The sequence below is a fragment of the Rhincodon typus genome, chromosome 15, assembly GCF_021869965.1.
Source record: "Rhincodon typus isolate 14 chromosome 15, sRhiTyp1.1, whole genome shotgun sequence".
In the NCBI taxonomy this organism is placed as follows: domain Eukaryota; kingdom Metazoa; phylum Chordata; class Chondrichthyes; order Orectolobiformes; family Rhincodontidae; genus Rhincodon; species Rhincodon typus.
The window spans coordinates 26,790,053-26,808,735 of record NC_063346.1 but is presented as its reverse complement, the minus strand read 5'-3'; the positions used below and the strand labels follow the sequence as shown (position 1 = coordinate 26,808,735).

Sequence of the window (18,683 nt, the reverse complement as noted above, 5' to 3'; positions counted from 1 at the left end):
GTTAGTCTCAAATATTTACAAACAACATGTTCCATTTGCATTATGCCTTTCATATAATCAGACACCCCAAGATATTTCACAGCAGCATTCATTATAACATTTGACATGAAGCCAAATAAGATTTTGACTTGGATTTTGCAGTCACTGCCAAAATAATGGTGCACACGACTGATCTTGGAAAAAGTGATCTCTGTGGAGTGGTGTGATGTAGATTTTGCCTTTGCTGATGTCAGTTTAAATCTGGGGTCAAGGCCAGGGGATCAGGGAGTCCAGCAACAGCAATATTAACAAACAGGGTGAGCAGTCTATCACAGAGAATTATTTTCAAGGACGACAAACCAAAGAGTATAAAGCACCGAAAGTTTCATTCAACTAACATATTTTGTAAAGAGTGAAATAAATGATCAGAATGGGATTAAGTTAAGGCAGAAATGTTGGCATGATAGAGAAAAATAACTAAAATTATTTTTAAAAGTGATTTTTTAAAAAATCACAATGGAGAAATTTAACATGCCACTTATACAAAATTAGTCTCTGAGGAACATTGAAGCTGTTCAGTATTAATTACAGATTGAGCCTGGAATTTTCCACCCCAGAGAGTTATGGAGGCTAGATCACTGAAAGTATTTAGGGAAGAGATAAATAGATTTCAGAAGTATTGGGGAGGTGAAGGCTACAAGGAGCTGGCACAAAACAGGAGTTCAGGCTTGGGGCAGATTAGCCATACTCTGATAGAATTGTGGGGCAGGCTTGAGGGGCTAAATGGCCTTCTGCTGCTCCTATTTCCTATGTTCTTATGAGTGCACCAATAAAAACCCAGTTTCACCTCATTCTGCAAGAATTTTTACAGTGAAACTAATAGTGTAATAGGGCAGGCTTTGGCAGGTCAGTGATTTCCACTTGATTGTAATCTGGAGATCTTCAGCTGTTTAATAACACGTGGGGAAGCACAAAATCATGAGTGTCAATGCCTGGATCTCCAGATTTAAATGTGCATGTGTGAACTACACAAGATGCCGTCAGTTTCAGACAACTTACATTGACAAACTCTAACGCTTTCACCATCAGTCCTATCATAACATCTGGACCATTAGGAAAGCTTGATCAAAAAGGTAGTTTTTAGGGAAATACAGGTAGAGAGGTAAAAAGATTTGGGAAAGAATTTAACAACTTGGGATCATGGTACCTGAAGACACAGCCACCAATGATGGATCGATTAAAAATGGGAGATGTGCAAAAGGCCAGAATGGGAGGAATTCACAGATCTTGGAACATTTGACAGTATTGAAGAGATTGCAGAAAAGGATAACACGATCGATTCCAGTGATGAGGAAACTTTTGTAATGATGATATATCAGAGAAGTTGGGACTGTTTACCTTGGAAAAGAAAAGGCTGAGCGGATATTTGATAGATATATTCAAAATCATGAGGAATCAAGACAAAGCGCTTAGGAAGAACTGTTCCCATTTATGAAAGGATCAAGAATAAGAGAACATAAGTTTAAAACAGTTGGCAAAGGAAGCAAGGTGACATGAGGAAAACTTTTTTTAACAAAGCGTGTGCAAAGTCTGGAGTGAACTGCCTGAAAGTGTGCTGGAGGCAAGTTCCATCAAGGCGTTCAAAAGGGAATTGGATTGTTATTTGAATGTGCATGGTTAGGGGAGAAGGCAGGGGAATGGCACTAAGTGAATTGCTCAGTCAGAGAACTAGCACACATGATCAGCTGGATAATTTTGGTAATGTAACAATTTTGATATTTCAGAGGAGGATACAGAGATAAGTAACGGCAAGACAATGGAATGATTTGGAAACAAAGATGAGAAATTTAAAATTGTTGTGATCTACAGGTAAAACAACCTTACTTCTCTATGACAATCTCCAGGAGAACATTTTGAGAGCAAGATCAAGGACAGAAGTCTTGGCCCCTTGTGCCACTTCTGGCCCAGTCCCCTGGCCCTAGCCACTGCCCTCTACTTGAGCACAGCCAGCTCCCTGGAGCCTGGGTTCCAGTTATTGGGCCTTGATGTACTTCCCTGTTTGGGAGACATTGCTAAAATATGGCACTGCTTTTTGCCTGGTCTCTGACATCTTCAAGGGTAGGTGGTGATGTTTCTGGGTTGCAGACAGCGAGACTCTGTCCAAATGCCTTTAAATATGATGCCTGGATGGTGCTGGTGGCCTTCAGAACTTCCTCCTCATAGAATCTGATGTTTTACATGAGCAGACATATATAATGAATTGATATTTATATGGAGAAAATCTAGCCCCTCCAGGCCAGCCGTGGAGCACCTCAAAAGACGGAAATCCGCTCAAATTGGGCCAACGTTTAGCTGGTTAGAGTCACGCCTTGCACAAAGAAAGATGGTTGTAGTTGTTGGAGGTCAGTCAGCTCAGCCCCAGGTCATCTCTGCAGGACTTTTGCAGGGTAATGTCCTAGGCCCAACCATCTTCAGCTGCTTCATCAACGACCTTCATTCCATCATAAGGTCTGAAGTGGGGATGGCTGCATGGACAATGATCAGCACCGTTCACAACAGCTCAGATACTGAAGTAGTCCATGTCCAAATGCAGCAAGACCTGGACAATATTGAGGTGTGGAATGGCAAGTGTCAAGTGACATTCGCACCAACAAGACAGAATCTAGACATCACTCCTTGAAATTCAATAGTATTCCCATCGATGGATCCTCAACATCCTGGGGAGTCCCCATTGACCATAAAATGAATTGGATTAGCCACGCAAATGCTTGGGGCTCTTGTGATGCAGTGGTAGTGTTCCTTCCTCTGGTCCAAGAGTCCTGAGTTCAAGGCCTACAAACTCCACGGGTGTATAATAACATCCCTGAACAGGTTGGTTAGAACAAATATCTACAAATACTGTGGATGCAAGAACAGGCCAAAGGCTAGTAATCCTACAATGAGTAACCATTCCCTGATTCACAAAAGCCTGTCCACTATTTAAAATTCACTAGTCAACAGTGTGATGGATACATTCCCAACTTGCGTGGATGATTGTAACCCCAACAACATAGAGTCATAGAGTCATACAGCACGGCAACAGACCGTTCAGTCCAACTACTCCACGCTGACCATGTTCCCAACCTAAAATAATCCCATTTACCTGCATTTGGCCCATATTGTTCCAAATCTTTCCAATTCATGTACTTATTCAAATGTCTTTTAAATGGCGTAACTGAACCTGCATCCACCACTTCCTCTGGCATTTCATTCCACACACAAACCACTCTCTGTGTAAAAAAGGTGCTCCTCGTGTCCTTTTTAAGTCTTTCTCCTCTCATCTTAAAAATATGCTCGCTAGTTTTGAACTCTGCCACCCTAGGGAAATTCACCTTATCTATGACCCTCATGATTTTATAAAGCTCTATAAGGTCACCCTTCAACCTCCTATGCTCCAGTGAAGAAAGTCCCAGCCTATCCAGCCTATTTTTATAACTTAAACCCTCCATTCCTGGCAACATTTTGGTAAATCTTTTCTGATCCCCCTCTAATTTAATAATATCCATCCTATAGCATGGTTACTGCACACAGCACTCCAGAAGAGGCCTCACGACTGTCCTGTACAACCTCAGCATGATGTCCCAATTCGTATCCTCAAAGATCTGAGCTATGAAGGCAAGTGTGCTACATGCTTTGTTAATCATCCTGTTTACCTGCGATGCAAATTTCAAAGAATTATGTATCTGAACTCCTAGATCGCTCTTATTCTACAACACGACACAGGGCCCTACCATTAATTATATAAGTCATGCCCTCTTCTTTTTACCAAAATGCAATACCTTGCATTTATCCAAATTAAACTCCATTTGCCACTCCTCAGCCCACTGAACCAATTGATCATGATTTCTTTGTAATCTCAGATAACCTTCTTCACTGTCCACTATACCACCAATTTTGGTGTCATCTGCAAACTTACTAACCATACCTTCTATATTCTCATCTAAGTCACTCATATAAATGACAAATAAAAGTGGACCCAGTACTGATCCTTGTGGAACACAGCTGGTTACAGGCTGCCAGTTCGAAAAACCCTCCATCACCATCCTATGTCTCCTACGGTCAAGCAAATTTTGTATCCAATTGTTAAGCTCACCCTGAATCTGTGATCTAACTTTACTGATTAGTACTGAAGAAGCTTAACCCTATCCAAGACAAAGCAGCCTGCTTGACTGGTACTACATCCACAAACATTCATTCCCTCCACTACTGACACATAATAGCAACCGTGTCCACCGTATATGAAATGCACAGCAGTAATTCAACAAGGATCCTTAGCCAGCACTTTCAAAACCCATGTCTACTACCATCTAGAAGGAGAAAAACAGCAGATATGTAGGAACACCACCACCTGCAAAGTCCCTCCGAGTCATTCACCATCCTGACTTGGCAATACATCATTGTTCCTTTAGTGTCAATGGGTCAGAATCCTGGAACATGCTCCCTAGCAGCATTGTGGTGTACCTACACCAAATGGACTGCAGCAGTTCAAGGAGACAGCCCACTATCACATTCTCAAAGGCAAGTGGGAACTGGTAAAAAAATTACTGGCCCTGACTGCTATATCCCATGACTGAAGAATGAAAATTCATGATCTTTGGATCTCTCGTGATTTAGAATAAAATCCTTCAGTGCATCAATCACTCATTATTTTATAAACTTGGATAATACTCCCAAGCAATCATTTTCCCAATAAAATTATATTTAGTTTCCTAGATCAATGCTGAGATCCACAGCCATCTTTACTGTTCTTTTCTAAATTATTTCTTCTGTCATCTTTGTTTTTTTTTGCTTTGCTGGATTTCCTATATCTGCAATTAATACAATGGATTTGCCCATAAATCTGCAAATGAGGGGTGTTGGATATTACACTGACTGAAATGCAGATAAATTGCTTTCAGAATTACTAATCTTGAAACCAAAAAAGAGAAAATATGTCTAACATGACACTTATCATGACGTTCAGTACTGCAGTGTTTGGTTATTCTGCTTTCTGGTTAATTAGGAGTCAAGATGTTGCCAACTGCAGTTTTTGATTAATAGTCATTTTCATTGAGCGCATGATCTCAACAGTTTTATTAGCACATCGCTATTCATGAGAACTTTGATCTTCTTGTGTATTTGTTGTCTCGACAAGAACCGTGAGTAAGTCATTACAGGAAAGGAATCTTCTTATCTCTAAACACAAAAGATCTGTTTAGTCATTTGTTCTTGCATTCTGTCACCTCTGTAGTGGTTGCATGAATGTTAAATAGAATTTTTAGAGTTAGTAAAATAACCACAGTGTCTCACTTTACACTTCAGCTTTCATGCTGTGAAATAGGAAATTTGATCATTGTCAGGAAAGGTGAGTGTAATCAGCAGAAGGGAGCCCGTCTATCTAATAATAAGTAGCTCCAGCAGAGAACAGGAAGATCATAGAAACAGCTAGAAGAATCAAACAATGTTCTAGATGGATAGCAGGGGTGAATCTGATGCAAGGCAAGATTCTCAACAATTGCTCTAATGATGTTAAATTACTGCTCAAAATCTCTGGACAGAAACATAGAAACTGTGCTAAGATGGACCATTTAAAAAGCATCGCCTTAACAAAAACACATTAGTTAATGATGATGTTAAAAAGCCAGAAAGAGGAATTTTATACTTGGTCATCACTTCTAGCCTACAGTGTAAACATAAAGATGCACTGAGTTCACTGTGAAGGTTCAGCACCTTGCTCCACAGGTGTAACTCTACCAAAAGGTATGTACAATAATAGGAAACATAATTCAAAAAGTACTTTAGTTCTTACATTTTTAAATTCACGGAAGGGGACAAACTGAACAATATCTCGTAACACAGGTTCCCCCTTTGGAGATCGTAAAACCCCATCATCACCATCCAGAATCTGCATATCTGTAAAATCCGCATTGCCAACACCAACAATGATGATGGACATTGGCAGGTATGATGCTCGGACTATTGCTTCCCTTGTATCTGCCATGTCAGTGACAACACCATCTGTTAGAATCAGCAGGATAAAGTATTGCTGTAAAGACAAAAACAAGGCACAATCAAGACGGAAACATCCTCATATAAAGACCTTGAAGCAAGTAGCATCATGTTACTTTTCTAGTTTTGCACCAGCAAATTGCATGCAGAATTACTAAATCGCCTGTCAGAATTATCTCAAAAATTATAGAGATGGTAACTTCTGATTGGGAATGATTGAATCAGCTGCCATTGGGTGCCCAATGTAGCCATTAGTACTCAGTCTCTCCAGTCTTCTCTGCCATTTGATAAGATTATGGCCTTATCGCCATTTTCTTCCATATTCTGGGATTTCTCTCTTCCCTTTGAATGTGAGCGAAGACACTCAGCATCCGCAGGCTAATCATTCAGTGCAATTTCACCGCTAAATTGAATCCTTCATTCACGTAACAAATGTACATCGGCAATTTTCAGCAGAAATCGTGGGAGGTAGCTACTAAATGCAGGAATCCTAGAAGATTTATTTTGTTCCAGGCTAAGGGATGTTGAAATACAATCACACATCAAAGCTGAGATTGCCAATGGAGCATGAGACAAGAATCTATGCTCAGCCCTCCTGGCTGAAAGTAAAATCCTGCGGTTGCTGGAAATGTGAATGAAGAACAAAAAAAAAAGCTGTAGAAATTCAGCATATTGGGCAGCATTTGTGGACAGACAGAGTTAACCTTTCATCAGAAGCAAAGAGAAATAGAAACGTGAATGATTGTAACCCAGTGGAAGAGGGGAGAGAACAGGAGGAGCAAAGGAAAATATCAGAGATAGGGTGGAGGTTGAAGGGGATCAAATAGGAAAAGATTTCAAAATGCAACAGCCAAAATGAGTTGTAATGAATATAGCAAATAAACAAAGGTTGTGTCCAAATGAGGTATGGATTATTACACAAAACCATCCAAATGCACTGTGAAAGGATAAAGGAACAAACAAGACAAAGACCAACTCAGCATAAGGACAGGGAATGAACAACAATATAGGGAACAAGACAATGGCAAAGGCTATCACCTAAAGAACTCAATATAGACTGCTGAGTTCAAAGGTACGGTTTCATTCCTTCAGCTTGTGTGAGCTTCATTTGAGCACTGTAGCAAGCCATGGGATAAAAACTCAGCCAGGAAGCATTGTAGGGAATTGAAATCACAAGCAACTGGAACCTAGAGTTCATGCCTGTGGACAGAACAGACATGTACCACAAAACCATCACCTTGTCTGCCTTCCTACACTGAGGAAACCACATGCTGTTCAATTCTGTTTCTCTCCAAAGACATTGCCTAAGCTACCAAGATTTCCAGCTTTTTTTCATTCCTATTGCCTTAGCACATGGACATAGTGCACTAGCTCACCAGTCCAGTTAAATAGCCTTAAGCAATATTTCAGTCTGCCCCAGCAACAACAGGTCAGAAGAAAGGATTGAGGGATGAAATGATGATTGCTAGCTACTTCCTTGATGTGTTTCTGAGAATTTTTTTTACTAAGTTATACGTACAGATGCTTCTTTTGTCTTCTCCTCCTCAGCAGCCACTTTAGCCACTTTCCCTATAATAGGTGACACATTGGTTGGACCATAGAGCTGAATTTTGGGTAGACAGGTCTGATATGATTCAACAACTCCCTGTATTCCTTAAACCAAACAAAAACATAATTCAATTAGAAGATAACAAGGTGTAGAGCTGGATGAACACAGCAGGCCCAGCAGCATCAGAGGAGCAGGAAAGCTGACGTTTTGGGTCCAGACCCTTCTTCATAAATGAGGGAGGGGAAGGGGATTCTGAAATAAACAGGGGGAGAGGGGGAGGCGGATAGAAGATGGATAAAGGAGAAGATAGGTGGAGAGGAGACAGACAGGTCAAAGAGGCAGGGGTGGAGCCAGTAAAGGTGAGTGTAGGTGGGGAGGTAGGGAGGAGATAGGTCAGTCCAGAGAGGACAGACAGGTCAAGGGGGCGGGATGAGGCTGGTAGGTAGATGGGGGTGGGGCTTGAGGTGGGAGGAGGGGATAGGTGGGAGGAAGGACAGGTTAGGGAGGCGGGAACGAGCTGGGCTGGTTTTGGGATGCGGTCCCAACTATCCTACTATCCTACTATTCCTACAATCTCTAATTCAATTAGAAGTTGCTTTTAAATTTATATAATTATACAAAGCATCAGAAACCATGAGCACTATACACAAAAACAGAGATTGATACCATCCACATCTGCATGACCAATTCTCCTGCAGCGAAAGCTAACACATCGCATATACTGAAACAGGTTAGTTGTTAATTGTGCTAATGCTATACCACTTTTGTGGCTGGACTTATGAGATGGCATTCATTTGCTTCTGAACAAACTACATTCTCATCACATTAGGGCATACTTTAGGAGATCATTGATCATCTTTGAGTGAGAGGGTCTCCTTAGGAAGGTTCACAAATTACAACACTAAAAACAATTTGCAATCTGACTCGACAGTCATACTGCATTGCTGTGAATTTTAAATTATATCACAAGGCAACAAATGAGAAAGCAACTTACACATTTCATTGAATGCAACTGGTTTCAGCTTACCTTCACATTCGTCATTTTCCGAATTGAAATTAATTGCAAAATTATGAGAAACCTGTAAAAGAAAATAATCCAGTGAAATGGAATTAGTCATATTCATTAGGAGACCATATTCTACAACTTTGGCTGATGTAAGCTGTATGACCTACATGGCATGACCTCTTCATTCTCCATTGGCAAAGAGACTCTGAAGATGACTCACATTGAGTTTGCAATTATAACAGGTAATGAATCTTGTGTGAAGTATCCCTTTCATATTCACAGCAGTGAAAATCACATCGGAAAAGAGCATAAGCAGGTAACATCTGCCTAAGGTTAAATTTAATTTTCATTCCAATTCTGAAGCTCATTTCTCCATTGTTTGTGATGGTGGATTCTAATTATTTATAAAATGAACAATAGATAACGTATTTTATTGATATACTGCTGGCAATGTTAATGGAAGGGAAATATCAATGGCATTTTATCATATTGCCCCAGTGTTTCTGTGAACAATCTATTCATTTGGTAATACACAAACTTGAGTATTGCTGAAGAAAGATGCAGGCTTTCGAAGTTTTTGTCTTTTACCCTTCAGGGCAGAATTGCAATAATTTTTCTTTTATTTATTTGTTCACGGGATGTGTGAGTCATGGGCTATGCCAACATTTATTGCCAATTGCTAATTGCTCAGGTGAAGATCACAGTGATGTGCCTTCTTGAACAGTGGAGTGTAAGGATACCAATAATGCTATAAGAAAGCAAGTCTAAGGCCCCAGACAATCTTTCCAGATCCAGCAGAGACTCACCTGCGCTTCATCCAGCCTCATCTATTGCATCTGTTGCTCCTGATGTAGTCTCCCCTATGTCAGGGAGACCAAACACAGACTCGGGGACCGGTTCGTGAAGCATCTGCGCTCTGCATGCAACAACCGACCTGACCTTCTGGTTACCATCTGTTTTAATTCCCCCTCCCACTCTGCTGGTCACATGTCCATCATTGGCTCCTCCACTGTTAGAATGAGGTCAAATGTAAACTGGAGGTACAACACCTGATATTTCGCTTTGGAAGCTTACAGCCCAATGGCCATAACATTGAATTCACCAGCTTCAAAATCCCTCCACTCCCAGTCTTATCCCCTGTCAAGCCCTCCCCCTCCTGACCGGACCTAACCTGTCCATCTTCATACTCACCTATCTACTCCACCCTTCCCACAGACCAATCACAATAACCCCCTATGTGCATCCACCTATCACCATCTCTCCTACCTTTTCCTCTGCTCCACTCCCCCTACCTCTATTTATTTCTGGGCTCCCCCTGCCCACACCAGTCCTGACAAAGGGTTTCGGCCCAAAACATTGACTTTTCTGCTCCTCTGATGCTGTCTGGCCTGCTGAGCTTTTCCAGCTTCGCACATATAGACTCTGGCTTCCAGCATCTGCAGTCCTATTGTCTCCGAGCAAGTTCCAGTGATTTGACTCAGTGACAGTGAAGGAACAGTGATGTAGTTCAAGTTAGGCTGATGTGCAGACCAGAGGGGAACTTGCATGTGGTGGCGTTCTTATACAACTGCTGCACCTATCCTTCTAGCTGTTAATGAGTGTCATCTTAGAAGGAGTAGTTGGAAGACCCTTGGTGAATTTCCGCTATGTATGTTGTAGGTGGTACATGTTGTTGCCACTGGGCTTCAGTGGTGGAGGGATTGAAGGTTGAAGGTGGTGAATACCAAATCTCAAAGGGAACAACAATTTATACTGCATGGGAAGGGGATATTGATTGGTTGGCAAGGAGAATGCACCACGGAGCTGTTCACTACCAAGATCTTACTCAAATTCAAACCAATCGAGTCAACTCTAACTGATCAAGGCATTTCATGTCAAATGCACCAGGAAATATCTGGCCCCCAAGCTTTTGTTTAGTTGAGAAAGGTGAAATGCATGAAGATGTTCTTTCTGTTTGCAAAGGACAGGTTAAAAAAAAATAGTGTGACATGTAAATATTAAGCTAGAACAGCTTGCAAATTAGTAGTGAAACTTCTATAAAGCCAAAGAGATTTCAGCAATTAGCTAAAGGAGCAACATGTAAATAAAGAAATTTTTGCTTGCTTGAGTCCACAGTCAGACGTTAATGGAATCCCATGAGTTTCTGTATCACTTTGGAAACAGTCTGAGGTCTCCATTAGCAGCAACCACGGAAGGAAACTGGGCAATAAAAAGAGGCAAAGAAGGGTCAAAATTTGAGAGAAAGCCATCAACAAAACTATCTGAATGCAGTCCAGCAGAGAAGTACACTGCTGCGGACTCATCAGAGAAAACCTACTCCACTTACCATGTGGAGGGAAATGACAGGGGCACTGAGTGCCAACTTTTTCACTACCTAAGTGTAGGCACACAATCTGGATATTGAGTGAATGGTGCTAATTCTACTCAGGGCTGTGAAGGCAGTGTGCTGCAGCAGCTCACAAAAGCAACAATGGTGTTAGCTATGCATGTTGGGAAAAATGGCCGGATGGCCCCATCCTGCTGTTGCCTTGTTGTTTTGCCAAGTTGGATGAATTCCCGAGCTTCGCAGAAAGAAATGTTAATTGTCTGATGATGCATTTCCAAACTGCACCCTTCCATCATGCTATACAGATCTTGTCACTGCCTGAAATGAGACAACACGATAAAACTGTCTAGCCATGGATAGGTACAGGGATGGGCAGATGTTGCTGCAGGTCACAAGCATGACGGTGAAGATCCTCAATCACCTCTTTGATCAAGTGATTTCTTTTTTCTCTCTGTTACTCTCTAAACCCATCACAATCCTGATTTGGAAGCAGACTGCCAATCATTCACTGTAACTGCACCAAAATCGAGAACCCCCTCCCTAACAACACCTACACCAAAAGGACTACAGTGGTTGAGGAAGACAGCTCACCACAACATGCTCAAGAGCACTTCAGGTGCAAAGATCTTTAAAATGTCAAAAACAGGTGAAGAAAATAATCAAGAAAGCTTATGGAATGCTGGCCATTATACCTAGAGGGCTGGAGTTTAAGAGTGCAGAAGTTAAACTGCAATTATACAAAACCCTAGTGAGATCCCACTTGGAGTACTGTGAGCAGATCTGGACACCAAACCTTGGGAAGGAGATATTGGCTTTGGAGGGAGTACAATGTAGGTTTACAAGAATGATACCTGGACTTCAGGGGTTAGGTCATAAAGTGAGATTATACAAATTAGGCCCATTTTCTCTAGATTTTAGAAGGTTAAGGGGTGATCTGATTGAAGTTTTTAAGGTATTAACAGGAAAAGAAGATAAATTATTTCCACTAGTTGGGGTTTCTAGAACTAGGGGGCATAGTTTGAGAATTAGGGCCAGACCATTTAGGAGAGATGTCAAGAAGCATTTCTAAACACAAAAGTGCTAGATATTTGGAATTTTTCCACAAACAGCAGTGGATGCTGGATAAGTTGTTGATTTAAAAGCTGTTTTGTTGAGCAAAGTTATTAAGACCTATGGGTCAATGGCATGATTATGGAGGTAGGCCACAGATCAGCCATGATCTCACTGAATGGTGGAATAGACCTGAGGGGCTGAATAGCCTAATCCTGTTCCTATGCTCCTAATTTGGAATGGGCAGTAAAGATCGGTCTAGCAAGTGAAGTCTGCGTTCCCTTAAGTCTTCTTAGGGCCTGTGTTGCAGATACTTTTAGGAAGAAAATGGTTATCTTTTAGGGCACTATCTTCTCAACTGCTGTCTCACTGTCCTTTGGCCCTGGGTCTTCTGCTCCTCTTCTTCCACGATCATGACATGCAAAAATGTGCCCTCTAGAAATCACTTGCCTGTGCTGGAGAGCATCACACTGTGAGCGGTTTAAAGGCCTGGGCCTCAGCCTCACATTTTTTCCATTCTAAGCATACCTCTGAGTGAATTTTTAAATGTACAACAGGAAATCCAGGGATCTATTGTGCAGATCAAGGATGCATGGACAGAGGAAGAAGGAAGTCACATTAGAAAATTCATGCATATTGATTGAATCAATCATAGAATCCCTACAGTGTGGAAACAGGCCCTTCAGCCCAACCAGTCCACACTGAACCTCAAAGCATCCCACCCAGACCCATCCTGCTATAACCCACCTAATCTACACATCCCTGAACACTAGGGGCAATTTAGCATGGACAATCCACCTAGCATGCACATCTTTGGACTGTGGGATGAAACCGGAGCACCTGGAGGAAACCCACACAGACATGGGGAGAATATGCAAACTCCACACAGACAGTCGCCCAAGGGTGGAATCGAACCTGGGTCCCTGGCGCTGTGAGGCAGTAGTGCTAACCACCGAGCCACCGTGCCACCCCATCACCATGTGATGAAACTTTGCAAAAATGACTTCAATCTCAATTTGTAGTGGGTCAAAAAATGTTCCAATCTGAACTCCCCCACAAAATGCTGCAAACTATCGCAGAACTTTAAGGTCTTTTAGTTGTTAATCAACAAAATCGAAAGAAGTGATGTGATGTGTGCATTGATTCTATACATTATTAGTTGAAGATAAGGTGTTTCATTTGACCAAATTGAATTTGATCATAAATACTGAACAATACGTTCATTTCATCCAAGGAAGATCCAGTTGTTGTGGTCCAAGTAGGAATCAACAACATAGAAAAGATTAGGAATGTAAGAAAGTTCAAGGGCTAAGGGTCCAAATGAAAACAGAACCTTAAAGGTGAAAGTTTTCAATAGTTACCTGAGTCACACACCAAGTAGTATAAGTCACATTACTGTATTAAGTATTAAAGGAAACAATTCAAAATATTCAACACATTTTCAACTTTTAATTTAAAGATTTATTCCTGGCATTACAGAGAAGTCAAGGATATAAATTACTGGATAGTAAAGCAGTCACAATGGATTGGCAGTTATCTATATCTAACATTGTTATTCAAGGAAGGATGTAGAGAGAAACAGAAAACATCAGGCCAGTTATCCTGATATCAGTTGTTTCGAAAATGTTGGAATCTATTACTTAGGAAATTTTTCCTATGTATGTAGAAAATCATAGTAAATCTAAAAGTCAGCAAGGTTTTACAAAAGGGAAATCTTGTTAGGCAACTTCTTTTAAAGAATGTTTTGAAGATGTAACTAATATATAGATGACCGAGGACAAGTAGATGTATTCTACTTTGATTTCCAAAAAGGAATTGGTACAAACATCTCACACATAAGATAAAACTTCCAGGAGTTGTGGATAGGTTATTGGTATGGATGGGTGATTGGTTAACACAACAGGAAACAAAAATTTGGAATAAATGAGACATTTTCAAGTTGGCAGGCTAGGGCTTGTAAAGTGGCATATGGACCAGTGCTGGAATCTATCTACAATCTATATTAATGTCCAAGATAAGAATAGAGAGTAATGAATCTAAACTTGCTAATCATTAAAAACTAAGTGGGAATATAAACTGTGAGGAAGGCACAATGAGGCTACAAAGAGATACTCTCAGATTAAATGTGTAAGCAACAAGGTGCCAGATGGAATATAATGTGGGGGTTATTTACTTTGGTAGTTAAGAATAGAACAGCAGAATACTATTTTTATAAAGGCATAAAATTTGTACATGTTGCTGTTCAGAGGCACTTGGGGGGAAATTATTCAAGAAATGTAGCATGTAGGCACAGCAAGAAATTAAGAAGGTGAATGGCATATTGGCTTTTAATGTATCATGATTTTAATGCATCATAGATCAGACTACAGTTGTTCAAAGGTTTGATGAAGACATACTTACAATGCTATAAACAGTTTTGTTCTCCATTTCTACAAGAATAACTACCTATCTTGGAAGTGACACAGCAAAGTCTCATGAGATTGGTCCCAGTGATAAGGGTTATTCCATGTTGAAAGGTTACATTGGGCCTATGTTGACTGGAATTCAGAGGAATGAGAACTGATCTCGTTAGAAGCATATTCTGCCAAGGGAAACAGGTTCTCCCTATCCATTTTATCCATGTTCTTCATAATTTTACACACTGCAATTAGGTCTCCTTTCAGCCTCCTCTACTCCAAAGGAAACAAATTCTAACCAATCCAATTTGTCCTCATAACTAAAACCCACCAATCCAAGTTACATTCATATATATCTCCCTCTGTAACTTCAAATGCAATCACACCTTCCCTCTGGTGTGATGACAAGAACTGCATCAACTACCATTCTTGCTGTTGCTTAAAACTGCATTTTATGTAGTCCCAGTATATCCACCAGCTAGTATAGTTTATCTCTGAGATAACAGGGCACTTGGTCTCAAAAGTGGCAACTTACTTTCGCACCATACAAATGCCAGGTGACGACCATGTCCAATAACAGATAATCTAACCATCATGCCTTGACATTCAATGCCGTAACCATCACTAAATCCTCTACTATCAATACCTTGGAGGTTACCATTGACCAGAAACTCAACTGGACTCACCACATAAAGACAGTGGCTACCACAGCAGATCCGAGGCTAGGAATCCTACAGTAAGTCTTCCCTTGACTCTCCAAAGCGAGGCCATCATCCACGAGATACAAGTTAGGTGTGTGATGGAATACTCCCCACTTGCCTGGATGAGTGCAGCTCCAAAAACACTCAAGAAATTTGACACCATCCAGGGCAAAGCAGCCCACTTGATTGGGAATACATCCATAACCATCTACACCTTCCACCACTGATGCTCAGTAGCAGCAGTGTGGACTATCTACAAGATGGGCTTTAGAAATTCACCAAAGATCCTCAGACAGCACCTTCCAAACCCACAACCACTTCCATCTAGAAGGAGAAGGACAGCAGATATATGGGAACACCAGCATCCAAAAGTTTCCCTCCAAGTTTCACTAAGTTGACTTGAAAATATATCTTGTTCTTTCACTGTTATTGGGACAAAATCCTGGAATTCCTTCCCTAATTGTGGGTCTCACGACAGCACTTGGATTGCAGCGGTTCAAGGAAGCACTCGCCACCACTTTTACAAGGGCAATTAGGGATGGGCAATAAATGCTGGCCGAACCAGCAATGACTACATCCCACAAGAAAATTCTTCAACGAGCTCAATAAGGTACACACTGAGGGTGTTTTCTCAGGCTGCAGATACCAGGGCACGGGATAAAAAGCCAATCATTTAACATTGAGATGAGGAGAGAATTCGTCAGTGTTAATTTTTGGAATCCCCTTCCCACAGGAAGGGACCAGTTAGCTCTGTTGCCAAGATGGCTAATGTGTGGTTCAGAATAATGCTAACAACACAGGTTCAATTCCCATTCCAGCTGATGTAGTCTTGGGGTCTGCTTCTTTGCCTGTCCCATATTTGAGGCAAAGTGGTGCCCCTCAAGTAAGGCAAATTATTGCTCTTTGATAAAAAGTGGTGCTGATAGTCTCTTGGAGACTATAATTAATTATATACAACCCAGCTGGTGTGGATTCTCCATCATTGAATATGTTTAACACTGAGATAAACAGATTTTTTGATCCCTCCAGAAATTGAGGAACATACAGTAGTGGGTCAGAAAATGAAACTGAGACAGAAGATCAGCCATGATCAAGTTAAATTGCACAGCAGGCTTAAAAGGCTAGCTGCTTTAGGCCTGTTATTATCTCTTATCTTCTTTTTACTTTAGTTTAATGATTTGAATCAAATTTTGCCTTATCTAGTGTCAAATTGTCTGGAGAAATTGAAGAAAAATGTATGTGTGAAAAGCACAGAGATCCGGTACACATTGTTACAACTTCACATCGTACTTTTGTTCAACATATTAAAAGTGAAATGTGAGCAAACTCTTAGGTTGTTTAGACCCCTTGCAGGAGCAGTGACCATCAGCAAACCCCAATAAAATATCTCCAACAGACAATAAATGATGACAAATCATATATTCCCTACAAGGCGCTCTCAACAATGCACTTGTTTAAATACATGTACATTCAGAAACGAAACATAAGAAAAACTACTTCCAAATGATTCTACTAAATCCATGGCTCACAAGATTAATATCAGATAATGATTCATTGGGTCTTGAAAAGCAGCAGAAGTGATCTTTTCTACTTACATTTTCAGTCCATCTAAAAATCAAGTTATGGGAATTAAATATAGAAATTGTATTCTGGGCAGTATGTATGCAATCAGGCAGAAAGAATCAAATTACAGTTAAATTTTTCACAAACATGAAGTGGAAATGGAAACAATACAAACAGATTTCTTATCTGACATGACATTTTTTAAAATTGAAGCAATAATAGATTCACCTTCATAATAAGTCTGCTTGGAAAATAAAAGATGTGTCTACTCATTTACTCTATTATTTGTAAAAAAATCAGGATGAAAAACATATAGGGTGATGGCAATCATGAACAAACAGTACATTAAATGCATTTTCCTAGAACGTAAAGAACACTGATCAAAATCTCAAAGGAATATATAAATAAGTTATCCAAGACACGCAACATGTGCTGTAATTCAATGACCTTAACTCATTACAGTTTCACCCTAATCTTACAAACAAAATTAAATGTAAAATATTACATAAGAAAGTACGGGGTGACATTTTCTTCCAATGTTTCTCTAGAAGACCATTTCCAACAGTAATCTTGGAATGAGAAAAAGGAGAAACAGACACACAGACAGACTGTGTTACAGCTTAAGACAAGAAAGATTTGAATCTTAAAAATGCATGCAAATCAACTGTGGACATGGCCAGAGAGAAGATGGTGGGCACCATAAATGGAAAGTTGCTGAATAGAAGCAAGTCATGTTTCGCTGAGGACCTGGTACAAACCTTGGCAAAAGGAAAATTGAGATGTACATTAAGAGAAACATAGACACAAAATAAAAGAAACTGGAACAAAAGAAAAGAAACTGTAACCTAACTCAATGAAACATCAATATTTCTAAACATCAGCAAATATGACTCACCACATAGTTGGGAGGAATTCTTGCTCCAAATCCTAAGGCAGAAAACTTCTTGTCACTAAAAGATTTAAATTTGTATATTATATCAGTAGGAAAGATAGGGTTATCAAATTAAATTCAATTTCAGCAAAGACCTTGGCAATTTGAAAAGTTGTTGCTTTAGCATCAACACAGGCAAATATTTTCATTTGTCTCCTCATTCAGCTGAACATCAATTTAACTGTGAGCAAGTTTCTGGTGAGAATGTATTGGTTTCAGTCAAATTCCCACACACCGTCAACAGAATGAGATCATACAGCGATTTTAAATGCCTGGTCTTATTAGGATATTACCTCTAAGGTTTTACAGTAGATTTGTAGCTCGGGTTGTGGATGTTATGGGTGGTTGGCTCGCCGAGCTGGTTTGTTGTTCCGCGGACGTTTCATTACCCTGCTGGGTAACATCATCAGTGCAGATTCCGATGAAACATTGTGGTGTTTTCCCGCCTGTTATTTAAACTCTGGTGTCTGTTGAGCTGGATAACCTCACTTCCGGTTTTCCTTCACAGTGCAGTGTTTATGGGGTCTAGCTCTATGTGTTTATTGATGGCTTTCCTAGTGGAGAACCAGGCCTCTAGGAATTCATGTGCTTGTCTCTGCTTCGCCTGTCCCAGGATCCTGGTGTTGTCCCAATCGAATTGGTGGTTTTCCTCATCCATGGGGATGGAGATGAGTGAGTGTTGGTTGTGTCTTTTTGTTGCCAGTTGATGTTCGTGTGCCCTTGTGGTTAATTTCCTTCCTGTCTGTCCAATGTAATGTTCGTCGCAGTCTTTGCAGGGAATCTTGTACATGACATTGGTCCTGCCCATAATGGGCACTGGGTCTTTGGTTCGGGTTAGCAGTTGGCGTGGGGTTGATGTTTAGTGGGAAGCAACTATGAAAATTCAGACCCTCAGCAACTTGTCAATTCTCCAGGTTCCACAAAAAGGAAAGTCAGAAAAGTTACTTGAATGATGTGTTCTGTTTCCAATCATTTCCTTACTAGAATTCACCTGGTGGAAAAGCCTTAGTGAGTTCGCTGCTCACAATAGTGGATTGGGTGATGTCTCCAGACTCAAGGTTACATCTTTACAAATGGACCACAGTGGAAAAACAGCTTAAAGTCAAAGGTTTCAGAGATAGTAGGAACTGCAGATGCTGGAGAATCTGAGGTAAC

General features: G+C 40.5%; 1 protein-coding gene across 1 annotated transcript in view; it reads right to left on the bottom strand.

The window, feature by feature from the left end:
• The window catches only part of cpne7 (copine VII), a 127,430-nt gene that overhangs the window by 297 nt on the left and 108,450 nt on the right, over positions 1–18,683 (bottom strand). Inside the window, exons 12-15 of the mRNA XM_048605655.1 lie at positions 17,493–17,547; positions 8,583–8,634; positions 7,526–7,659; positions 5,807–6,043 (exon numbers count right to left, since the gene is read on the bottom strand). Of these exons, the coding sequence (XP_048461612.1) occupies positions 5,807–6,043; positions 7,526–7,659; positions 8,583–8,634; positions 17,493–17,547 (478 nt within the window). The remainder of the gene's footprint in view (positions 1–5,806; positions 6,044–7,525; positions 7,660–8,582; positions 8,635–17,492; positions 17,548–18,683) is intronic.